This window comes from Ostrea edulis, chromosome 10 (assembly GCF_947568905.1).
Source record: "Ostrea edulis chromosome 10, xbOstEdul1.1, whole genome shotgun sequence".
NCBI classification, from domain to species: domain Eukaryota; kingdom Metazoa; phylum Mollusca; class Bivalvia; order Ostreida; family Ostreidae; genus Ostrea; species Ostrea edulis.
This window is the reverse complement of record NC_079173.1, coordinates 3,720,807-3,745,103: the sequence shown is the minus strand read 5'-3', so window position 1 is coordinate 3,745,103 and position 24,297 is coordinate 3,720,807. Positions and strand designations below refer to the sequence as shown.

General features: G+C 36.0%; 1 protein-coding gene across 4 annotated transcripts; it reads left to right on the top strand.

Moving 5' to 3' along the window:
- The first annotated feature begins 1,922 nt into the window (after positions 1–1,922).
- Positions 1,923–19,715, top strand: LOC125666574 (transmembrane protein 19-like). Of its 4 annotated transcripts, none has more exons than XR_007366758.2 (7): positions 1,923–2,475; positions 4,027–4,137; positions 5,753–5,890; positions 8,374–8,631; positions 11,360–11,575; positions 19,152–19,536; positions 19,629–19,715. XR_007366758.2 is itself a non-coding variant. In XM_048899752.2 (6 exons), the coding sequence occupies exons 1-6, from the start codon at positions 2,391–2,393 to the stop codon at positions 19,316–19,318; spliced, it is 975 nt and encodes a 324-aa protein (XP_048755709.1). In that variant the 5' UTR covers positions 1,923–2,390; the 3' UTR covers positions 19,319–19,715. The 4 variants fall into 4 exon arrangements, 2 of the variants coding, with proteins under 2 accessions (XP_048755709.1, XP_048755711.1); XR_007366756.2 differs by having other exon boundaries at positions 19,152–19,582; XM_048899752.2 differs by having other exon boundaries at positions 19,152–19,715.
- The last annotated feature ends 4,582 nt before the right edge of the window (positions 19,716–24,297 follow it).

Below are 24,297 nucleotides of genomic sequence, written 5' to 3'. Positions count from 1 at the left end.
GGCGGATTTAAGGGGGCGAACCCCCCCCCCCCCCCCCACTAAAATTTTCAAATTTAAGGTAAATCGTGGTATCTTGTTTAGAAAAATGTACTAAACGATAAAAGAAGCAGTAATTTCTTCCATACCCAAAGAAATGAATGAATTTTTTTTTTTGATTTCTTGAATTATTTTATTGGGAGAACTTAATTTTTTTTCCAAAAACCCTTAAAATTTGCGTCATTTCATTAATTTCACCTTATAAAATGACTAAATAGAAGATATATCTTAAGCTCTATAAAATCTGTAAAATCCATGAGCTTCTGGGTGCGAAGCCCCCTGACCCCCTGATGTTGGGGGTCTCCTGCCTCATAAAGTGGCGCCCCCGTAACTGCAATTCCTGGGTCCGCCCCTGATAACCGTTTCTATCACGTTAATCCCCCCATTTTTCTGGTAGCAAAGCAAAAATTTCGTGTACATAATCATAAAATTCGGATTTTATCTCTGAGTATTGATAAATATATGCAAGTTAATGCATTGATAAAAGTTTTACAAATAAGTTTGATTATAAAGTTATTTTACATTTTCTTTAATGAACTACATTTGTATTTCCAAAATTACGGTGATCTATTGGTTAAATCCTGACACGTGACTTGGACCGGTGGTCGTGTTTGGATTGTTTTCTTGGGTGTACACATTTTGTCCGGTGTCACTGGTTGTCTTCATTCTTGTGAAATCTATTTGGATTTTGTATCTTCAGCATTTGGGTATGATTCTGGAGATTCATTTAGTATTTCTAGCCAAGTTTCTTATAGCTTACAATTTGCGTTCAATTCTATTAGGCCTATAGCAATTAGCTCAACACACTTGTAGTAAAGATATAAAACATCAAAAGGCATAAAGTCTATTTGATAAGTAAATTATAATTATGCTTAAGCGTACATGTATTTTTAACTTTTGAAATAGGCCTATAGCTTATTTCTAATATTTTTAAAGATGACCTTATAGATTAGATTCTCAAGTGTTAAATAATTAAGCTATTTCTATATTGAGAAAATACTATTCAAAGATGTCTTATGAAGATATTAATTACATTAGGACGTTTACTGCGATATAAACATTAATGTATCATGTACATTTCTAAGGTCGTGTTTGCAGGGTCATTACGTCATATTGTATCATATTGTACTAGACTCCGCCCACTGTTTTCTGATTGGACATTAGTCAGTAAAAACAATTCGCTGACACTTTCCTGGAGATAAAACCGACTCCACACTTCAACAGGGGATATCGATGTTTACTCCTCCTAACTTCTTGCATGCTATCAAATTTTAGATGGATGCCTTTGATTGACTATTTTATTTATCGAAAAATTATTCTTATGTTTAAAGTTTTACATCATATGACTCCAGAGTATTTACATGTTTTTAGATTTGTGAATGAGGTAAACACAAGAAATACAAGACAGAGCTCTACAAATTTTATCTATGTTACAAGAACCAAAACAGAATATTTTAGAAGATCTTTTATCATTTCAGCAGTAATTTTATGGAACTCGTTACCAGATTTTATAAGAAAATGTACAACTACCACATCTTTTAAATCAACCTATCTAAAACATTATTTTGACCCTCAATGATACTCGTGTGTTTATTGTCTCTTTTCATTTAGTTCTTATCTGTATGTATATAAATTGTGATATTTCCATGCTTTTTGATATATTATGTTCTCGATATGTATATATGTTATAGACAGGACCACAATGTAAACTAGTTTATACAACTAATTGTGCAATCCTGTATAAATAAAGGATATTATTATTATTATTATAGGCACCTGATTCCACCTCTGGTGTGTCCAGGGGTCCGTGTTTGCCCATCTATCTATTTTGTATTGCTTATAGGAGTTATGAGATTGATCACTGTTCGTTATCTTCGCCGTTCAAGGTATTCCCAGGAGTTGCTTTCTCATGGTTATGTAACGGGGATGGGGCGATTGAGAAATGGAATTGTAATTGAGTTGTTTTTTTTTTTTTTTTTTTTTTTTTTACAAATTTTCAAATATTTGGAAGTAGTTGGTTTCTATTAGATGTAATCCATGCTTGTCCACTTCTCTAAAGAGAACCTTCCTTGTCTATTACATGGATGTAAGCTATGCTTGTCCACTTCTCTAAAGAGAACCTTCCTTGTTTTCCTCTCTGAGAACTTTGTGTTTTTAATTATTTATTTATCGTTTTCATTAATTTTTGCTATAGTAATATCTTAGATGATATACAGTAATTATACCTTGATGATTTTTTGTTTAAATCAAGCTTCCACGGGTAGGGGGACAAAAAGTTTGATGGGCCGAACTTGTCGTGGACCGAAACCCTTCGCACCGAACCCCGAGACAAACCTCAAAGTGAAAGTAGAACAATGTGGCTGGTAGTACTGGGGTTAGTTGCACCTGTCAGTTTAATTTGCTGGCTTGGTACCATAGTATATGGCTACGTTTATAATGGTAAGAATGTTTTTCTTTAACAAATCCAGTTTAATTTTAAAAGTGACATTTCTCAGATTCTGCTATTCTCAGCCTCCGGCTCCGTCCCACAGACAATTGTTTCATATACAGTGCACGTCGTAAGCTTTGTGTCATTAAATGGCATAACCGAAACAAGCGCCTGTACTCCAGCACCCTTAACTGTGAAACAAACTACACCCCTTGGTAAACCCCCCCCCCCCCAAAAAAAAACCCAACTAAAACAATCCATACACATTTCAAACAAAATACTGTTTTTCAAAACAACCTTCAGAAATCATTTGTATAACAATCTAGTTAATTTTTTTTAAATGATTTAATTTTGTTATCACAGACAAACAGAAATTCTTTATTTTTCTGTTAAAAATTAGATAATCCAACAAATTTTAATGATTGTATTGACAATGTGTGCATGTCAGAAGGGATTTATGAATGTCTATACTGCAGAGCTCTAAATACATTTTTACCACAAAAAGTATTTATACCCCCTGATTTTTAAATCAATGAGTATTTGCTTTTCAGATGAATTAAGAGTATTTTGTTAATATTTTCTGGTTATCTTGGGTATTTTGCTACGTATGATATACAATTCAATCACTTAATCTAATTAATGCATATGTATAATCAAATTGTGACAGGAAGGGAGAAAATGCAACAGACCAGACTGGGATTTGAACCCGGGCCTCCTGAATGTCTAGTCAGGTGCTCTACCAACTGAACTATATGGCCATGCTAACCGGTCTAATTCCTACATTCCTTCCTCCTTGAATTGTCTTCACAAGACATCAACCCAGGATCTTTATCCCCTGGCAGGCATTTTCACCTGTCAGTTCCAGGGGCTGGTCTACGGCACCAAATGTAGCAGGAAGGGAGAAATTGCAACAGACCAGAGAGAGATTCGAACCCGGACCCCCTGAATCTCCAATCTTGTTCTCTACCAACCTAGCTATCTGGCTACCAGCAATCGAACCCTTTCTTTTACATTTATCCTGGTCACGGCACCAAACGTGAAAAGAAATGTGTTTTAATTGTTTGCAAATAATAGATTTTCGCATCCATATTTCGCTGTGATTGATGCAATATTATATAAATCTAATAAAACATGCCAAGAAGACTTGGGTAGATGCTCTAATCTGGACTTTAAAAAGCTCGAAATTGTAAATAGAATAATTTAAAAATCCAGAAGAAACACAAAAATATTCATATAAAATTATTGCCTGTGTTCATAATCTTACATTATATTGGATTGCTTTAATAATTCATCGAAATAAAGTTTGGTGTAGCAATCCAGCTTAAAACTTTCCCAATAAAACATGAAAAGTGAAGATAACGAACAGTGATCAATCTCATAACTCCTATAAGCAATACAAAATAGAGAGTTGAGCAAACATGGACCCCTGGATATACCAGAGGTGGGATCAGGTGCCTAGGAGGAGTATTTTGCTTGCACAATGTTTTGGTGGATATAGGTCCATCTTAAAGGGTTAATAGTGTCTATTGATGTACAGTGTAACACCTCATTTAATTCTGTAGACTCAGTACCGGTCTCGCCGTTAAGATGGATGATGGCCATATTGGCACCAGTTGGAATTGCAAGCTGGGGATTGAAGAGGAAAAGTCTGGATCGATCTGGTGTAATAGCAGGTAATCCAGGTTTTAAGACTGATAAATCTACAGCAGGTAATCACAGTTGACATCTCAGATTGTTATACACCTTGATTTGTATGTCCACAAGATTCTGGGGCATATAGTATTTGACCTGTTTTGTCTGTCCATCTGTCTGTCTGTGACAAAAACTTTAACGTTTGTCATATGTTTTACACCATAAGAGACAGAGCTTTCATATTTAGTATGTGTATTCCGTGTGGCAAGTCTCTTCCATTGACACCAAAAGCTTTGACCTGGTGACCATAACATTGACCTTTGACCTACTCTTAGAAAATTTGAATATAAGCCATATCTTTGAAATCGTAAGAGGTACTATTTTTATATTAAGCAAATGCTTTTTTGTGCGAAGACCTTTCTAATGATACCGGATTTGTGGACCTTGTGACCTTGAATTTGACCTTGGGCTAGTTTTTGGAAATTTTCCACAAAAAAAACTACAATGTCTTACCATTCCACTTTCTTGTAATCCGGGGCATCTATTCAGTCTTTAACGAACTTTGCAAAGTCACAATTCATTGATCTGAGATTAACTAGATTATCTCAGTTTCATCCTAGTCTTGTGGTTCTCTAAATAATGCAGATTATGCAGTGTGCGATATAAGGCCTATGAATGTAAAATGGAATATAATTTATCGATCATGGCCAGGGCAAGAGGAGTGGTGTGTGATGTCACGGTTTATGTTTTGATGTCATGTATTATAAATTTCTTAGAACGAGACCTTTCATTTAAGGTTGATCGATCCTCATGTGATATCATAGGTTTTTGCAAAAATCTCAATAAATTAAACTTTGTGCATGATAGAAATATATCTCTTAGAGGAATTTTATTCACTGGATATAATAAAAAAATCTGGTAAACTATTAATACTGAAAAAGTTTATATTTACCATAGATAATCAATTATCTATGATTTAGAATATGTTGTCAATTAGGGCAATAACTCTTATGCTGGAATTTCCTCTACTGGATGTCTATTAAACATTAATTGGTTTCCCTAATATCCACAATTAATCTATACATATTTATGAATTAACAGTTTTTTAAAACTGTTGATATTCAAATTTTCTCATTTCAACAAGTTTTTATCTATTTTTATTATTCTGTTTACCGAAAATGTGTGATTTTCTGATGTTGATGTATACTTCTGTTTTTGTATGTCTGACATCTAAGGTGGCAACATATACATTTTCTTTGGTTATAGATTAAATTAAACTATATTGAGTGGAAATTAATAAAGTTTTTCCACTTTTAACCATTAATATTGATAAGCCACATGAGGATGGAGCTACCTTAATACCATGATCTTTGACCTTGTGACCTTGACTTCATTTCAAAGATTTAAATTTAACTTTGCTCATAACTTTAGAATGGTGAATAATAGAGCTCTTATATTTCATGTGTACATTTCTTGTGACAAAATCTTTCATTTGGTACCAAAGTTTCTGACCTTGTTTAATGTTTCTTTGTTGCCCCCGGTGACATAGTGTTTCACAAACACATCAGTGTAAGGATGATCTTTCCTAACAGAGGCACGTGAATGTATGTTTTGCATCAGACATGAATATAAATATTCGGCAATAAATCGTTGCAGGTCTCGTCGTGGGCTTCATTCTCACCATCAGCAATCTGTGCTTTTTCGCATCTCTTTTTACGTTCTTTGTCGTGGGATCAAAGGTCACAAAGTACAAGGCTGACCAGAAGAAAAAACTGGAACATAACTACAAGGATGGTAAGTAAATGTTGGGTGTTTTAAATATTCAACTACAGTATTCAGTTATAAATATTCAACTACAGTATTCAGTTATAAATATTCAGCTACAGTATTCAGTTATATACAACACACACATTCTGATCATGCACTTTGAATTGCTTGTCGGTGTTTGGAAATATCAGAACTATATTCACATGTCATGTTTGTTTTAAATTTAGACAATGCCTTGAACTATTTTGATATTTAGCTCAGCCGTTAGATATGTATATAAGCTTTTTAGGTCACCAGAGTCACTCAATCAGGACACCTATTGCAATATGGTCTGCATCCATCATCGTCCGTTATGAGTTAACAATTGAAATTTTTCAACTCTTCTTTTTTTTTTTTTTTTTTTATAATTTATTCTTTTTCCATATTCACATAATCATCAGTAATAGTAATGAAGATACATATTAATCATTTTATACATTCTCACACCATCTCACACTCTTTCACACTACTAATTCAGCATTATTGGTTCAATACTTTTTATTCTAGGTTACAGACCAAAAATAGTTTTCCAGTTTTCCCAAAGTCTGTCAAATTTCAAAACTTCACAGGATTCAATTGCTACAAATATTTCAACTTTGAATTTGAAAGAAAGATAATGTATCAGCCCAGTAATATGAGGAATTTTGTTTTGTTTTGAACAATTGAAAATATATTGTTTGGTATACAGAATTATGAAATTAACAACTTTATTACACAAACTGAGAGGCGTTTCACCAAAAATAACATTACTAACATTAAAACCAATTCTTTTTGATGTTTTTCTGAAAATATGCATGCTAAGATTATTCCAAAGTGATAGAGTATCAGAACTCTTCTTGATAACTGCCCTTCCAATTCTTTTCAAAATTGGTAGGAAGCATCTTTTAGACAGGGGGACATAAATTGTAAATTTCAGGACTCTTGCACCCTGGGGATGGAGCAAATACTGCCAAAAATTTACCAATTTTCGAAAATCTTCTTTTCTAAAATGGCACATGTATAAGAAAAACTAAATATGTATAGTCATTTAGAGCAGAAAATTGTGAATTTCATGATCCCTGGGATAGAGGTTCTGAGCTCAGGACAGTGCCAATCTTGGCATATAGTGTTGATGTTAATTTAAATAACATCCCCTTAATGCTTTTGATACATAATTGATAATTATAACGATAATTGAAAGTACAAGACTGTAAATGAATATTTAGAGGGAGCAGGTAGCCTGGTTACCAAAGTCGTACCGGTAAATTTCCGGATCCCAGGCAGAGGTTTTAATACCAGGTTCATAATTATTAAATATCTCTATCATTTGAAAGATTTCGTTAATTTCGTTGATACAGTATAAAAACTACATATTTAAGAAAAGCAGAAAAGAATGTACCAAATTATTGGGAATTTCGCAACCCAAGATGTAGGGAATCTAGTCAAGGGCGCAGGGTCATTATGGTCATATATCAAGGTACCGTGTCACAGCAGGTGTGGCACGATAAAGATCCCTCACTACTCAAAGGCCATAAGCACCGAGCACAGGCCTAAATTTTGCAGTCCTTCACCGGCAATGGTGATCGAGGTCCCCATATGAGTGATAAATTTTGATATTCAAATTTATTATATGCCCATCAATGCATCGTTCTTTGATACTGTGGATTTCACAGAGTGTTATTCGGTTTTCCGGATCACCACACTGTGGTTTTCTGATTTCGTATCAGTATTCTCTGAAACTGATGCCGTCACAATGACATCACAATGCATCAACGCAACGTTTTTTGTGGAAAATATTGACCGCGTCACAAATTAAAGCAAAACTGCATACACAAAACATAATTTCATGGTATGTCTGTGTTTTTGATAATTTGCATTACATTTATCATCTTATAAATGTGGATTTAAAATGCAGAAGGGGTTAATGTAATAAATTTATCATTACTACGTAACTTTATCCGAAGAGTTGGATCACGTCTCGTTGACAGGCGCGGATTATCAGATCAAACTTGACGCTTCGCGTCTCGTGTGATCTGATTATGCGCGCCTGTCAACGAGACATGATCCGACTCTTCGGATCAAGTTACTGTAGTAATAATATATATGTAGAAATATTTTGTAATCAGAAATTTGTCCATTGAATTAACATGATAATTCATTAAACAAAACAATATTTTCAATGCTTTGTTTACATTGATGTGTCTTTGTGACATCACAAACACAACAATCAAAAATGATAAGTTGGTAGCAATTAAAGTTTACGCCTTTATTTCTTATCAATGCAAATTATTTTACAAATCATTATATGCAATTTAACTTCTATAATTTCTATTCATACCAATCTCTATGTTTATATGTTCAGTAAAATACCACTGTTAGAAATTGTTTAAGTTTATTAAAATTCAGAAGATGAAACTGCTTTAGACAGATATAAGTCACCTGATACCAAGATAATCACAAAGACGTGGATACAGCTTTTCTTTTACTTGTAGGTGGTCAAAGGAATTGGGTTCAAGTCATGTGCAATGGTGGTATCGCAGCAATCTTTGCCGTGCAGTACATGTTCCATGTGGGGTGTAAGGAAGTTATTATAGACTTTTCTCATCAGTATTCCCCATCCTGGCTAGCTATGGCCGTCCTCGGAGCTCTTGCCTGTTCATGCGGGGACACATTCTCCTCAGAGCTTGGTTCTGTGTTTTCTAGGAATACTGAACCCAGACTCATTACAACTTTTCAGAAAGTCCCTCGAGGTGAGTCTCTGTACAGATAATAACAGAGTTTGTGTGTTGTAGTTCATCGGATGGTCAGTAAAATGGACGAGTTAAAGAATGAGAAGTTTTATAACTAAAGAAAAAGATTGTAGATATTTATTGGCCAAAGGGCATCTATAGTTATATTAATCAATGTCCATTTATCTGTGTCTGTGTACATTCTTTGATAAATTATTTTAAAATCACTACACATATACTGTACATGTATATACACTTCTTAATTAAGACTTTTTTTCATTGAAAAACATTTCATATAATAATTGTGTGACAGTGTGACCGCTGGACGGAGCGAAGCATGAAATGGTCATTGTTGCATCCCAATTAAGTGATGATCATAAAATCATGCAGTAAAGTACGGTAAATTAGAAATAGAAATATCCTCTCACTTGTATATATACTGAAGGCTTATAGAATTTCACGGACTCGGGAGTCATAATTTCACGGATTATCATTTTTGGTTTTGTCTACAGGTATGAAAGCTAGTCCACTGACTTTGTGTGGCTTACATGAAATCAATAGCTTACATACTTAAAGTCTGCTGGTATAAAATTACGCAGAGTTTATGTGACCACAGACTTAACTTAGATAAGTTCCGCACTTAAAAATGAATGTTTACAGTTATTTATGAAATTCCTCTGGTGCTTGATGCCCAGTAACATCCAAATATTAAAGATTTTTTGTGTTGGCCTTCATATAAAACTAGAAAGGGTTCACGGAGACTTGAGGCGATGCTACATGTGATGTTACAGTTTGAGGCGATGCTACATGTGATGTTACAGTTTGAGGCGATGCTACATGTGATGTTACAGTTTGAGGTGATGTTACATGTGATGTTACAGTTTGAGGCGATGCTACATGTGATGTTACAGTTTGAGGTGATGTTACATGTGATGTTACAGTTTGAGGCGATGTTACATGTGATGTTACAGTTTGAGGTGATGTTACATATGATGTTACAGTTTGAGGTGATGTTACATGTGATGTTACAGTTTGAGGTGATCCTACATGTGATGTTACAGTTTGAGGCGATGCTACATGTGATGTTACAGTTTGAGGCGATGCTACATGTGATGTTACAGTTTGAGGCGATGCTACATGTGATGTTACAGTTTGAGGTGATGTTACATGTGATGTTACAGTTTGAGGCGATGTTACATGTGATGTTACAGTTTGAGGTGATCCTACATGTGATGTTACAGTTTGAGGCGATGCTACATGTGATGTTACAGTTTGAGGCGATGCTACATGTGATGTTACAGTTTGAGGTGATGTTACATGTGATGTTACAGTTTGAGGTGATGTTACATGTGATGTTACAGTTTGAGGTGATGTTACATGTGATGTTACAGTTTGAGGTGATCCTACATGTGATGTTACAGTTTGAGGCGATGCTACATGTGATGTTACAGTTTGAGGCGATGTTACATGTGATGTTACAGTTTGAGGCGATGTTACATGTGATGTTACAGTTTGAGGCGATGCTACATGTGATGTTACAGTTTGAGATTACTTAATTGTTTAGATGTTACCATACATTTGATTTGAGTGATGAAAATGTATTTTACATCTTGCAACACTTTAGGCATTTGATCCGCCTCTTCATTTAATACAACAAATTTAAGGTGTGATTGACGTAAACAGTAAATTGTGACGTCGTATCCAATTTGCTAAAAACTTTAAAGAAGTAGGTACAGTTTCTAAAGTCATCTGGCCCAAAATATCGATGAGTTCACTTGGAGCTCAAACCCTGGCATTCAAATAAGGAATAGATTAGCAAACCCAAAATTCACTCAGTTTGATCAGTAAAATGATTTGTGTCATATGATGAGAGCTAGAAGTTGGCATAAAATTGCAAAAATGCCATTTTCAATGAAAATATCCACAAATTCAGGTGGTTTTCCTTTCAGAAAACACACAGCGCATGCGTCGAGCAAATTCATATTGAAGTATGTTTTTCATCTTAAAATGATACACGATATATATCATTTTCATTTGCTTGACAAATGCACACATCTTTTCCTGAGCAATAATATGTATGACATTTGATAGTTTTCAGGCTTATTTTGAGAAAAAGGTGGGAAATGTCTTATTCATGATGTCACAATGCTATCCATTTAGGAATATCATTCTTGACATAGTATACCTGGCATATATTTTACTTTCTTAAAACGCTGATTAAGGTTAATTCCAGACATTTTATATAGAGAAAATTTTGGGGCCAATTTTTATGTATACAATATCGTACCTTGTTCTTTACAACTCATTTTGAACAAACTGAAGGTTTAAATTATAAATTGCACATGTCAGAATCTTGTATTTTTTGCCAATGATATTGAAAACTCAAATAACTGATGGAAGAACTAATGAATTAATTGGGCAGAACTCCTTCTGTGGAGACAGCAGAGGATACCGATAGTTGAACAAAATGGTCGCACCCTTTTGGCTTACCAAATTTTCAGTTATAGTAGGGAGATATTATCACTTTTCTTTTGCCAATTTCTTGTTTTCCTTTCACATACATGTTACCTTTAGAGCCTTGCTTCACAGACGGCATTTGGACTGTTCAAGCTCCGCTTGGTATAACTGATTTGCGTGCATGTATTAATCTTTATGTACGTGTATTAATCTTTATGTACGTGTATTAATCTTTATGTACATGTATTATGGCTTTGGCATTGTGTTTTATTGCATATATATATAATTTCAGGTACGAATGGAGGCATAACTGCGATAGGAAGTTTTTTTAGTGTATTAGGAGGAGGAATTGTAGGCTTGGCTTTTTATCTCACTCAGATTTTTCTGCTCAGCGAATCGTTTTTAAACAAAGGCCCCCCTCAGTGGCCCATTCTGTTAGTGGGGATCCTCATGGGATATATTGGTTCATTCATAGACTCGTTCTTAGGAGCAACAATTCAGTACTCAGGTAAGCAATTTTACAATATAACCATATCTCATTAAATTTTAAGTATCGTCATCACCTGTTCTGCTCTCGGAGAACCAGTGTAAGCTATTATTTCTCTGTCTGTCATTGTCACTGTAAACAAATCGACATTTTAATCTTCGTATCCAGAAGTGGCTGCATACCCAGTCACTCTAAGACTACCTGGTGCTTTAATAATCCGGTCGTGTTCCAGCAGATTAGTGCTGTTTCAATGTGAACCAAAAGCTACAGAATTAGGTGACAGGTCAACAATATTATCGATGACATTTATGTTTTTGATTCTTAGTAGACTCTGTGCTTTGCTTTTGTTTTCATGCCCCGCTATGTTTGTAGTCAGAGCAAATAGTGTTGCTTTTTTCTGTCCTATTTCTTCTTTATTACAAGTAACAGATTCTCATGAGGATCCGGGTCAGAATAGGTCCTCAGTACCCCTTGCTTGTTGTAATTAGAGGTAACTAAATGAGGCAGTCCTTAGGATGAGATCGCAAAAACCGAGGCCCTGTGTCGTCACAGAAGGTGTGGCACATTAAAGTACCCTCCCTGCTCAAAGGCTATAAAGCCCAGGCATAGGCCTAAATTTTGCAGTCCTTCACCGTCAGTGGTGACGTCTCCATATGAGTGGTAAAGTTAAACAATATACAACCCATTTATGTTGAAAGAATGTAATTATAATACAACAAGCGTAAAGCATAGGTGCTGGATACAGTCAATTTTTATTCATTATAAACATTCTCTATATCCAATAATTTCGCTGCAATTCATTATAAGCAAGTTCGTTTTAATCATGTTTTTATTGTATGAAGATGTATTATTCACTCTGAATGACTTTGTAATGACGTATGATATATACACTTCATCAACAGGACAAATATGTGACTCGACAGTTAAGTGTTATAGACGCGTGACAACAGTACAAATATGTGACTCGACAGTTAAGTGTTATAGACGCGTGACAACAGAACAAATATGTGACTCAGTTAAGTGTTATAGACGTGTGACAACAGTACAAATATGTGACTCAGTTAAGTGTTATAGACGTGTGACAACAGTACAAATATGTGACTCAGTTAAGTGTTATAGACGTGTGACAACAGTACAAATATGTGACTCAGTTAAGTGTTATAGACGCGTGACAACAGGACAAATATGTGACTCAGTTAAGTGTTATAGACGCGTGACAACAGGACAAATATGTGACTCGACAGTTAAGTGTTATAGACGCGTGACAACAGAACAAATATGTGACTCAGTTAAGTGTTATAGACGCGTGACAACAGAACAAATATGTGACTCAGTTAAGTGTTATAGACGCGTGACAACAGAACAAATATGTGACTCAGTTAAGTGTTATAGACGCGTGACAACAGAACAAATATGTGACTCAGTTAAGTGTTATAGACGCGTGACAACAGGACAAATATGTGACTCAGTTAAGTGTTATAGACGCGTGACAACAGAACAAATATGTGACTCAGTTAAGTGTTATACACGCGTGACAACAGGACAAATATGTGACTCGACAGTTAAGTGTTATAGACGCGTGACAACAGAACAAATATGTGACTCAGTTAAGTGTTATAGACGCGTGACAACAGAACAAATATGTGACTCAGTTAAGTGTTATAGACGCGTGACAACAGAAAAAATATGTGACTCGACAGTTAAGTGTTATAGACGCGTGACAACAGGACAAATATGTGACTCGACAGTTAAGTGTTATAGACGCGTGACAACAGGACAAATATCTGACTCAACAGTTAAGTGTTATAGACGCGTGACAACAGGACAAATATGTGACTCGACAGTTAAGTGTTATAGACGCGTGACAACAGGACAAATATGTGACTCGACAGTTAAGTGTTAAAGACGCGTGACAACATAACAAATATGTGACTCAGTTAAGTGTTAAATACGTGTTACAACAGAACAAATATGTGTCTCAGTTAAGTGTTAAAGATGTGTGACAACAGGACAAATATGTGACTCAGTTAAGTGTTAAAAACACGTGACAACAGAACAAATATGTGACTCAGTTAAGTGTTAAAGACGCATGACAACATAACAAATATGTGACTCAGTTAAGTGTTAAAAACATGTGACAACAGAACAAATATGTGACTCAGTTAAGTGTTAAAAACATGTGACAACAGAACAAATATGTGACTCAGTTAAGTGTTAAAAACATGTGACAACATAACAAATATGTGACTCAGTTAAGTGTCAAAAACATGTGACAACAGGACAAATATGTGACTCAGTTAAGTGTTATAGACGCGTGACAACAGTACAAATATGTGAGTCAGTTAAGTGTTATAGACGCGTGACAACAGTACAAATATGTGACTCAGTTAAGTGTTAAAGATGTGTTACAACAGTACAAATATGTGACTCAGTTAAGTGTTAAAGACGTGTTACAACAGAACAAATATGTGACTCAGTTAAGTGTTAAAGACGTGTTACAACAGAACAAATATGTGACTCAGTTAAGTGTTAAATACGTGTTACAACAGAACAAATATGTGACTCAGTTAAGTGTTAAAGACGCGTGACAACAGAACAAATATGTGACTCAGTTAAGTGTTATAGACGCGTGACAACAGGACAAATATGTGACTCGACAGTTAAGTGTTATAGACGCGTGACAACAGAACAAATATGTGACTCAGTTAAGTGTTATAGACGCGTGACAACAGAACAAATATGTGACTCAGTTAAGTGTTATAGACGCGTGACAACAGAACAAATATGTGACTCAGTTAAGTGTTATAGACGCGTGACAACAGAACAAATATGTGACTCAGTTAAGTGTTATAGACGCGTGACAACAGGACAAATATGTGACTCAACAGTTAAGTGTTATAGACGCGTGACAACAGAACAAATATGTGACTCAGTTAAGTGTTATAGATGCGTGACAACAGAACAAATATGTGACTCAGTTAAGTGTTATAGACGCGTGACAACAGAACAAATATGTGACTCAGTTAAGTGTTATAGACGCGTGACAACAGGACAAATATGTGACTCGACAGTTAAGTGTTATAGACGCGTGACAACAGAACAAATATGTGACTCAGTTAAGTGTTATAGACGCGTGACAACAGAACAAATATGTGACTCAGTTAAGTGTTATAGACGCGTGACAACAGGACAAATATGTGACTCGACAGTTAAGTGTTATAGACGCGTGACAACAGGACAAATATGTGACTCAACAGTTAAGTGTTATAGACGCGTGACAACAGGACAAATATGTGACTCAACAGTTAAGTGTTATAGACGCGTGACAACAGGACAAATATGTGACTCAGTTAAGTGTTAAAGACGTGTTACAACAGAACAAATATGTGACTCAGTTAAGTGTTATAGACGCGTGACAACAGAACACATATGTGACTCAGTTAAGTGTTATAGACGCGTGACAACAGGACAAATATGTGACTCGACAGTTAAGTGTTATAGACGCGTGACAACAGGACAAATATGTGACTCGACAGTTAAGTGTTAAAGACGCGTGACAACATAACAAATATGTGACTCAACAGTTAAGTGTTATAGACGCGTGACAACAGGACAAATATGTCACTCGACAGTTAAGTGTTATAGACGCGTGACAACAGGACAAATATGTGACTCGACAGTTAAGTGTTATAGACGCGTGACAACAGGACAAATATGTGACTCGACAGTTAAGTGTTATAGACGCGTGACAACAGGACAAATATGTGACTCGACAGTTAAGTGTTAAAGACGCGTGACAACATAACAAATATGTGACTCAGTTAAGTGTTAAAAACACGTGACAACAGAACAAATATGTGACTCAGTTAAGTGTTAAATACGTGTTACAACAGAACAAATATGTGTCTCAGTTAAGTGTTAAAGATGTGTGACAACAGGACAAATATGTGACTCAGTTAAGTGTTAAAAACACGTGACAACAGAACAAATATGTGACTCAGTTAAGTGTTAAAGACGCATGACAACATAACAAATATGTGACTCAGTTAAGTGTTAAAAACATGTGACAACAGAACAAATATGTGACTCAGTTAAGTGTTAAAAACATGTGACAACAGAACAAATATGTGACTCAGTTAAGTGTTAAAAACATGTGACAACATAACAAATATGTGACTCAGTTAAGTGTCAAAAACATGTGACAACAGAACAAATATGTGACTCAGTTAAGTGTTATAGACGCGTGACAACAGTACAAATGTGAGTCAGTTAAGTGTTATAGACGCGTGACAACAGTACAAATATGTGACTCAGTTAAGTGTTAAAGACGTGTTACAACAGGATAAATATGTGACTCGACAGTTAAGTGTTAAAGACGTGTTACAACAGAACAAATATGTGACTCAGTTAAGTGTTAAAGACGCGTGACAACAGAACAAATATGTGACTCGACAGTTAAGTGTTAAAGACGTGTTACAACAGAACAAATATGTGACTCAGTTAAGTGTTAAAGACGCGTGACAAGAGAACAAATATGTGACTCAGTTAAGTGTTATAGACGCGTGACAACAGGACAAATATGTGACTCGACAATTAAGTGTTATAGACGCGTGACAACAGAACAAATATGTGACTCAGTTAAGTGTTATAGACGCGTGACAACAGAACAAATATGTGACTCAGTTAAGTGTTATAGACGCGTGACAACAGGACAAATATGTGACTCGACAGTTAAGTGTTATAGACGCGTGACAACAGAACAAATATGTGACTCAGTTAAGTGTTATAGACGCGTGACAACAGAACAAATATGTGACTCAGTTAAGTGTTATAGACGCGTGACAACAGAACAAATATGTGACTCAGTTAAGTGTTATAGACGCGTGACAACAGGACAAATATGTGACTCGACAGTTAAGTGTTATAGACGCGTGACAACAGAACAAATATGTGACTCAGTTAAGTGTTATAGACGCGTGACAACAGAACAAATATGTGACTCAGTTAAGTGTTATAGACGCGTGACAACAGGACAAATATGTGACTCGACAGTTAAGTGTTATAGACGCATGACAACAGGACAAATATGTGACTCGACAGTTAAGTGTTATAGACGCGTGACAACAGGACAAATATCTGACTCAACAGTTAAGTGTTAAAGACGAGTGACAACAGAACAAATATGTGACTCAACAGTTAAGTGTTATAGACGCGTGACAACAGGACAAATATGTGACTCAGTTAAGTGTTAAAGACGTGTTACAACAGAACAAATATGTGACTCAGTTAAGTGTTATAGATGCGTGACAACAGAACACATATGTGACTCAGTTAAGTGTTATAGACGCGTGACAACAGGACAAATATGTGACTCGACAGTTAAGTGTTATAGACGCGTGACAACAGGACAAATATGTGACTCGACAGTTAAGTGTTAAAGACGAGTGACGACAGAACAAATATGTGACTCAACAGTTAAGTGTTATAGACGCGTGACAACAGAACAAATATGTGACTCAGTTAAGTGTTAAAGACGTGTTACAACAGAACAAATTTGTGACTCAGTTAAGTGTTATAGACGCGTGACAACAGAACAAATATGTGACTCAGTTAAGTGTTATAGACGCGTGACAACAGGACAAATATGTGACTCGACAGTTAAGTGTTATAGACGCGTGACAACAGGACAAATATGTGACTCGACAGTTAAGTGTTAAAGACGCGTGACAACATAACAAATATGTGACTCAACAGTTAAGTGTTATAGACGCGTGACAACAGTACAAATATGTGACTCGACAGTTAAGTGTTATAGACGCGTGACAACAGGACAAATATGTGACTCGACAGTTAAGTGTTATAGACGCGTGACAACAGGACAAATATGTGACTCGACAGTTAAGTGTTAAAGACGCGTGACAACATAACAAATATGTGACTCAGTTAAGTGTTAAAAACACGTGACAACAGAACAAATATGTGACTCAGTTAAGTGTTAAAGACGCATGACAACATAACAAATATGTGACTCAGTTAAGTGTTAAAAACATGTGACAACAGAACAAATATGTGACTCAGTTAAGTGTTAAAAACATGTGACAACAGAACAAATATGTGACTCAGATAAGTGTTAAAAACATGTGACAACATAACAAATATGTGACTCAGTTAAGTGTCAAAAACATGTGACAACAGGACAAATATGTGACTCAGTTAAGTGTTATAGACGCGTGACAACAGTACAAATATGTGAGTCAGTTAAGTGTTATAGACGCGTGACAACAGTACAAATATGTGACTCAGTTAAGTGTTAAAGACGTGTTACAACAGGACAAATATGTGACTCAGTTAAGTGTTAAAGACGTGTTACAACAGAACAAATATGTGACTCAGTTAAGTGTTAAAGACGTGTTACAACAGAACAAATATGTGACTCAGTTAAGTGTTAAATACGTGTTACAACAGAACAAATATGTGACTCAGTTAAGTGTTAAAGACGCGTGACAACAGAACAAATATGTGACTCAGTTAAGTGTTAAAGACGTATAAAAACAGAACAAATATGTGACTCAGTTAAGTGTTAAAGACACGTGACAACAGAACAAATATGTGACTCAGTTAAGTGTTAAAGACGCATGACAACAGAACAAATATGTGACTCAGTTAAGTGTTAAAGATACGTGACAACAGAACAAATATGTGACTCAGTTAAGTGTTATAGACGCGTGACAACAGAACAAATATGTGACTCAGTTAAGTGTTAAAGACGTGTTACAACAGAACAAATATGTGACTCAGTTAAGTGTTATAGACGCGTGACAACAGAACAAATATGTGACTCAGTTAAGTGTTATAGACGCGTGACAACAGAACAAATATGTGACTCAGTTAAGTGTTAAAGACACGTGACAACAGGACAAATATGTGACTCAGTTAAGTGTTAAAGACACGTGACAACATAACAAATATGTGACTCAGTTAAGTGTTAAAGATACGTGACAACAGAACAAATATGTGACTCAGTTAAGTGTTATAGACGCGTGAAAACAGAACAAATATGTGACTCAGTTAAGTGTTAAAGACGTGTTACAACAGAACAAATATGTGACTCAGTTAAGTGTTATAGACGCGTGACAACAGAACAAATATGTGACTCAGTTAAGTGTTATAGATGCGTGACAACAGAACAAATATGTGACTCAGTTAAGTGTTAAAGACACGTGACAACAGGACAAATATGTGACTCAGTTAAGTGTTAAAGACACGTGACAACAGGATATATATGTGACTCAGTTAAGTGTTAAAGACACGTGACAACAGAACAAATATGTGACTCAGTTAAGTGTTAAAGATACGTGACAACAGGATATATATGTGACTCAGTTAAGTGTTAAAGACACGTGACACAGTTAAGTGTTAAAGACACGTGACAACAGAACAAATATGTGACTCAGTTAAGAGTTAAATATGTGTGACAACAGAACAAATATGTGACTCAGTTAAGTGTTAAAAACATGTGACAACAGAACAAATATGTGTCTGAGTTAAGCATTCTTAAAATGATAAGAGTTTTATTTCGTTGTGATTTGTTTTACAGGATATGATAGGAGGCGAGGATGCGTTGTTGAACATTCGGGGAGTGATATAGACTATATTTCTGGTATGGAGCTTTTAGACAATCACAGTGTTAACTTACTGTCATCCCTGATATCCGCCCTTATAACACCGAAATTAGCTTTTGAAGTATGGCGATTATGTACTTGAGAAAGTGAATGTGACTTTGCTTTTTATCAAAATAATAAATACAACTACTAGAAAATATAGAATTTGATACCTTTTACACATGTATATAGTGTACATAGTTAAACTCGAAAGCTTGTAAGTATTTTATTGAAATATTCTGTATTACGTACGTGTGATTGAGAGGTAAATATACACATGTTATGTAACTGTAAGGGGGTAGTGCAACCAACAGCCAGCAGGTAGTGCAACCAACAGCCAGCAGGTAGTGCAACCAACAGCCAGCAGGTAGTGCAACCAACAGCCAGCAGGTAGTGCAACCAACAGCCAGCAGGATCAGACTGGCTTTATTATAAGTGCTGGCATCAATATGCAGAATTGTGATTTTAATTCCAGAATCAAATAAATAACATTTATTACATACAAGTGTATCTTCCTTTGTCCTTGATGAACAAACTGTTGATAGGTGTATAATGAGATTGTGCTATGCAGCAAAGCTAAGATTACCCAAATACTGTAAATCAGTTGGTAAAACTGACATTTTACATGTCTCGGATTATGCAGCCAACATTTATGTCACTATGCCTATGTTAATTACAAGTTTATTACAAGTTTTTTTTTTAATTTTGAGAATCCACATTTTGATTCATACCACTTTTCTTGCATATGTGGCACAATGCATCTGAAACGCCTTCACAGCAGTTGATATTTTGTGAGGATTAAAGATATGGTTTTGGAGAACTATTTTTGTGAGGAGTAAAGATATGGTTTTGGAGAACATGTACTGAATCCTGCAATGTATTTCTGTTGTTTGTGAAGTTTCGAAATCTACAACTGTATGGTACATGTAACTCATTCATTTGTCCCATTGACTCCGATATATTTAAAGATGTGTTTAAAACAATAATCATTTTCATTCACATGTTGATTCAATACATCTAAATGAACTCAAAATAAATGACACCACAGAGTCTTCCACATCTACTTCATACTTAGATATTTTAATGAACAAAGATGCTATAATGACAGCAAACTAACAACTTTATGACAAATGAGACGACTTAGCTTCTCCATTGTCAACTTCCCATATTTTTGTAGCAATATTGTGGCGTCGGTGGCCGAGTGGTTAGGCCGTCAGACTCTCGACCGAAAGGTCATGGGTTCGAGTCCTAGCCGCGGCAGGGCTGATGTTGTGTCCTTGGGAAAGGCACTTTACATGAATTTCCTCACTCCACCCAAGTGTAAAAGGGGTACCTGGTTATAGACAATGAAAGATATTTTTAGAATGTTAGTTCTCTAGCGCTTGTAATGGCAGCTTGCACTGTATGCTTCCTAGGAGGTTGAGAAAGTTCTAGATTGATATAAGGTCTGCCGGGGTAATAATGTACATTGATTATTGTAAAGTGCTTTGAGCAGCATATGCTGGAAAAGGCGCTATATAAAACCAATTATTATTATTATTATTATATTCCATTATAACCTGCATATGGTGTTTTACATGTAGGTCTCTCAGCTGATTCGATATGCAAGAGCTTGTTCTTTGTATGATCACGTTTTGAATCGAAGCAGGCTACTCGCCAACAAATCGATGTTACAGGGTTTCAACAGTCTTGTTTAAAGTCAACATTTTCCAAAATGTATGGTCTTTATAACGATCTAGTTTGTCAATACAACCTGTCATTGGGTCAGATGCTATTTCATACCAATTGTTAGGCCGTTCGTTACACTGCCGTTTACCTGATCGAGGTGTAGGACTCGTGGTGGGTGTGACCAGTCGACAGGGGATACTTATTCCTCCTAAGCACCTGATTCCATCTCTGGTATATCCAGGAATCCGTGTTTGCCCAACTCTTAATTTTGTATTTCTTATACATGTAGTCTTGGTTGTATCTAATTTAATGTCTCGAGAATTTTTCATATAGAGACGTCACCTAGACCGGCGAAGGGCTTCATATTTAGGCCTTTGCTCGGAGCTTACAACCACAGTAAGGAGTTTTTTTTAGCGTGCCACACCTACTGTGACACAGGTCATCCGTTTTAAGGTCATTTTTGAGGACCCGTGGCATTTGCACCTGCTGTCGAGTGTTTTACGATGGAACTGTCACTACCTGTTTTAACGACTTAGGTTTGTCGCGGTTGGAATTCGAATCCCGACCTTCCGCATGCGCGGCGAACGCTCTACCTCTAGACCATCGTGTCGGTTTATACATGTAGTAGTTATGAACTTGATCGCTGTACATTATCTTTACCTTTTCTTGCTTTTTATCCACCATTTCTATCTATAATATATATATATGATAAAATTGTCACATTATGCAGGAGTACCGCCGCGGTGGTCTAGAAAGTAGAGTGTTTGCCCCGCATGCGGAAGGTCGGGGTTCGAATCCCGGCCGCGACAGTCTAAGTCGTTAACACATGTAGTGACAGTTCCATCGCCAAACGCTCGGCATCAGGTGTGAATATCACGGGTCCTTGGAGATGACCTTAAAACGGATGTCCCTTGTCACAGTACCCTCACTGCTCAATGGCCATAAGCGCCGAGTATAGGCCTAAATCTAAAGCCCTTCACCGGTATTGGTGACGTCTCCATATGAGGGAAAAATTCATAGAGGTACGTTAAACTTTATACAAACAATCACATGATGCAGAGACTAAAGTTGGCAGCGGCGGAAATGAAGCTTGCGTAATGCGCCCCCTGGTGCCAGAATGCAACGGATCCTTCCAGAGTAAATAGTGGTTTGTAGTAATGTACATCCCTTGGATTGGTTATCTTTTTTTGGTAAATTACCGAAATTCTGAGTTATGAATTGTAGAATTTTCAAGTGCTTTAAAAAAATTATAACTTTAGAATCTATATGGTGTGAATTTCTTCAGAATAATGTGTGTGGCATGGAAATTCAGTAAATGTGCCTTGATTGAAAAATCGAGATATACACTTCTTTTTTTCATTTATTTTTTTTAAAACTTAATTTAAAGGAACAGTCTCAATATTTATGTTGAATTTTAATATTAAAAAATATTGATACTTCGGTACATGTACAAAATGTATACTACAAATAAAATGAAAGGAAAAGCTGTCAACTAAAATAAAATATGGTTGTAGAGATATAAGTAAAACAGTTACAAATACGAGCCATGGTTGTTAATAGATTCTTTCACTTCTTGGATTACCGTTTCACTAAACGTAAATCGGTGTGATTTGAGATAACTCAACTTTGTGAGAAATGGGATGACTTCAGCTTCTCCAATGTCAACTTCCCACATTTATGTAGCAATGTACACCTGTTCCATTACCACCTACATCTGATGTTTATATCTCTCAACTGATTCGATACGCACAAGCATGTTCTGCGTATGATAAGTTTTTAAATCAAGGTAGGCTATTGACAAATAAGTTGATGTTACAGGGGTTTCAACAGTCTCTATTCTATGGTCGTTATAACAATTTGATTTAAAAATACCTATCATTAGGTCTAAATGCTTTTTCATACTAATTGTTAAGCCGTTCTTTAGATTGTTATTTTGACTACGGATTACTCCTTTCACCTCATCAAGATATAGGGCTCACGGCGGGTGTGACCGATCCACACGGGATGCTTACTCCTCCCAGGCACCTGGTCCCACCTCTGATGTATCCAGGGGTCCATGTTTGCCCTACTCCTAATTTTGTATTCTTCATATGATTGATTTATTTTTCGCCACACTCAACAATTTTTCAGTTATCTGGTGGAACCCAGTTTTTATTGGTGAAAGAGAGAACCCGGATACAATGTACCTGGGAAGAGACCACCGACCTTCCGAAAGTAAAATGGGAAACTTTCTTACTTACCGGCGCGAGCGGGATTCGAACCCGCGCCGACAGAGGTGAGAGGCTGCGTGATTTTGAGCGCAATGCACTAACCACTCGGCCACGGAGGCACCCTTGTATTCTCTATAAGATTGATGACAGTTAGTTATCTTCACTTTTCATTTAAAAACTCATATATATATATATATATATATATATATATATATATATATATATATTAAAAACCTAAAACCAAGAACACCATGGTAAAGCCTTGAATTGATAAAGATAATCTGATTAGCGTGGGTAAACTGAAAGTAAAAAGAATTGGTGATCAATTATAGTACGGGAAAAGACAAAGTGACATACACCAGTATTTATAGTGAGGACCTATCGTGCATAGGGCAACATGATGAATAGTTATAGGTAGCAAAAATATAATCGGGCAACCCGATTAAAATCAGATCTTTGATCCGCTCCGCTACTATGTGTAGCGACATAATATTACCGGAGCGGATCAAAGATTGTATGATAGAGTAGTATCATTCTGCATAATGGAGAAGTTTTTATTTCATTAAAGGTGATATACACTGTAACGGACGGGATGAGGTCAGAACTAGGAAAGTAATGTAGCTGAGAATTGTGTGTTATGACCTATCTCAAGCACAACCCGGCTATCATAGATCGACCAATCGTACCAGCTCCTGGGTCTTGGAACCAACCGGCACAACTTCGAAGAAAGGGCGTCAATTTAAAAGGGCAGAGAATTAAGATTTTATTCGAGCAATGCCACCCTTGCACTGTGTAGGGCAAAGCACAGACCTCCGGGGTGTAACTATATAATGAATGTTAAAGTCTACACTTAATAGTGTTGTACACTGCATATGGTGATGTTGGCAGAGTACCTTTACAGGTCTTTACAGGAGTTATGAAATTGTTCACTGTTCGTTACCTTCACCTTTGCATAAATGCCAAAATGATCGATTGGCTTTTGGTAAAAATTGTACCTGGAAAGAAAGAAAAGGCGAGTCGAATTTTATATAATATCCTCATTTTCCACAATGAGGATGTACTATAATATAAAGATGTGTTAGATAAAATGGGTTTTTAGATTATTGGAATAACCAACTTGCCCCATAGAATGCCTGTCCAAACAAGTGACAAACGTATAAAGAAGCATGTATATCCAGTATCACCTGCAAATGGTGTTTATTTC

Coding starts and splice junctions, on each gene's coding strand:
- LOC125666574 (XM_048899752.2), top strand. CDS start 2,391: ATGTGGCTGGTAGTACTGGGGTTAGTTGCACCTGTCAGTTTAATTTGC. Junction 2,476..4,026: donor ATATGGCTACGTTTATAATG/GTAAGAATGTTT, acceptor TTAATTCTGTAG/ACTCAGTACCGGTCTCGCCG. Junction 4,138..5,752: donor TCGATCTGGTGTAATAGCAG/GTAATCCAGGTT, acceptor AAATCGTTGCAG/GTCTCGTCGTGGGCTTCATT.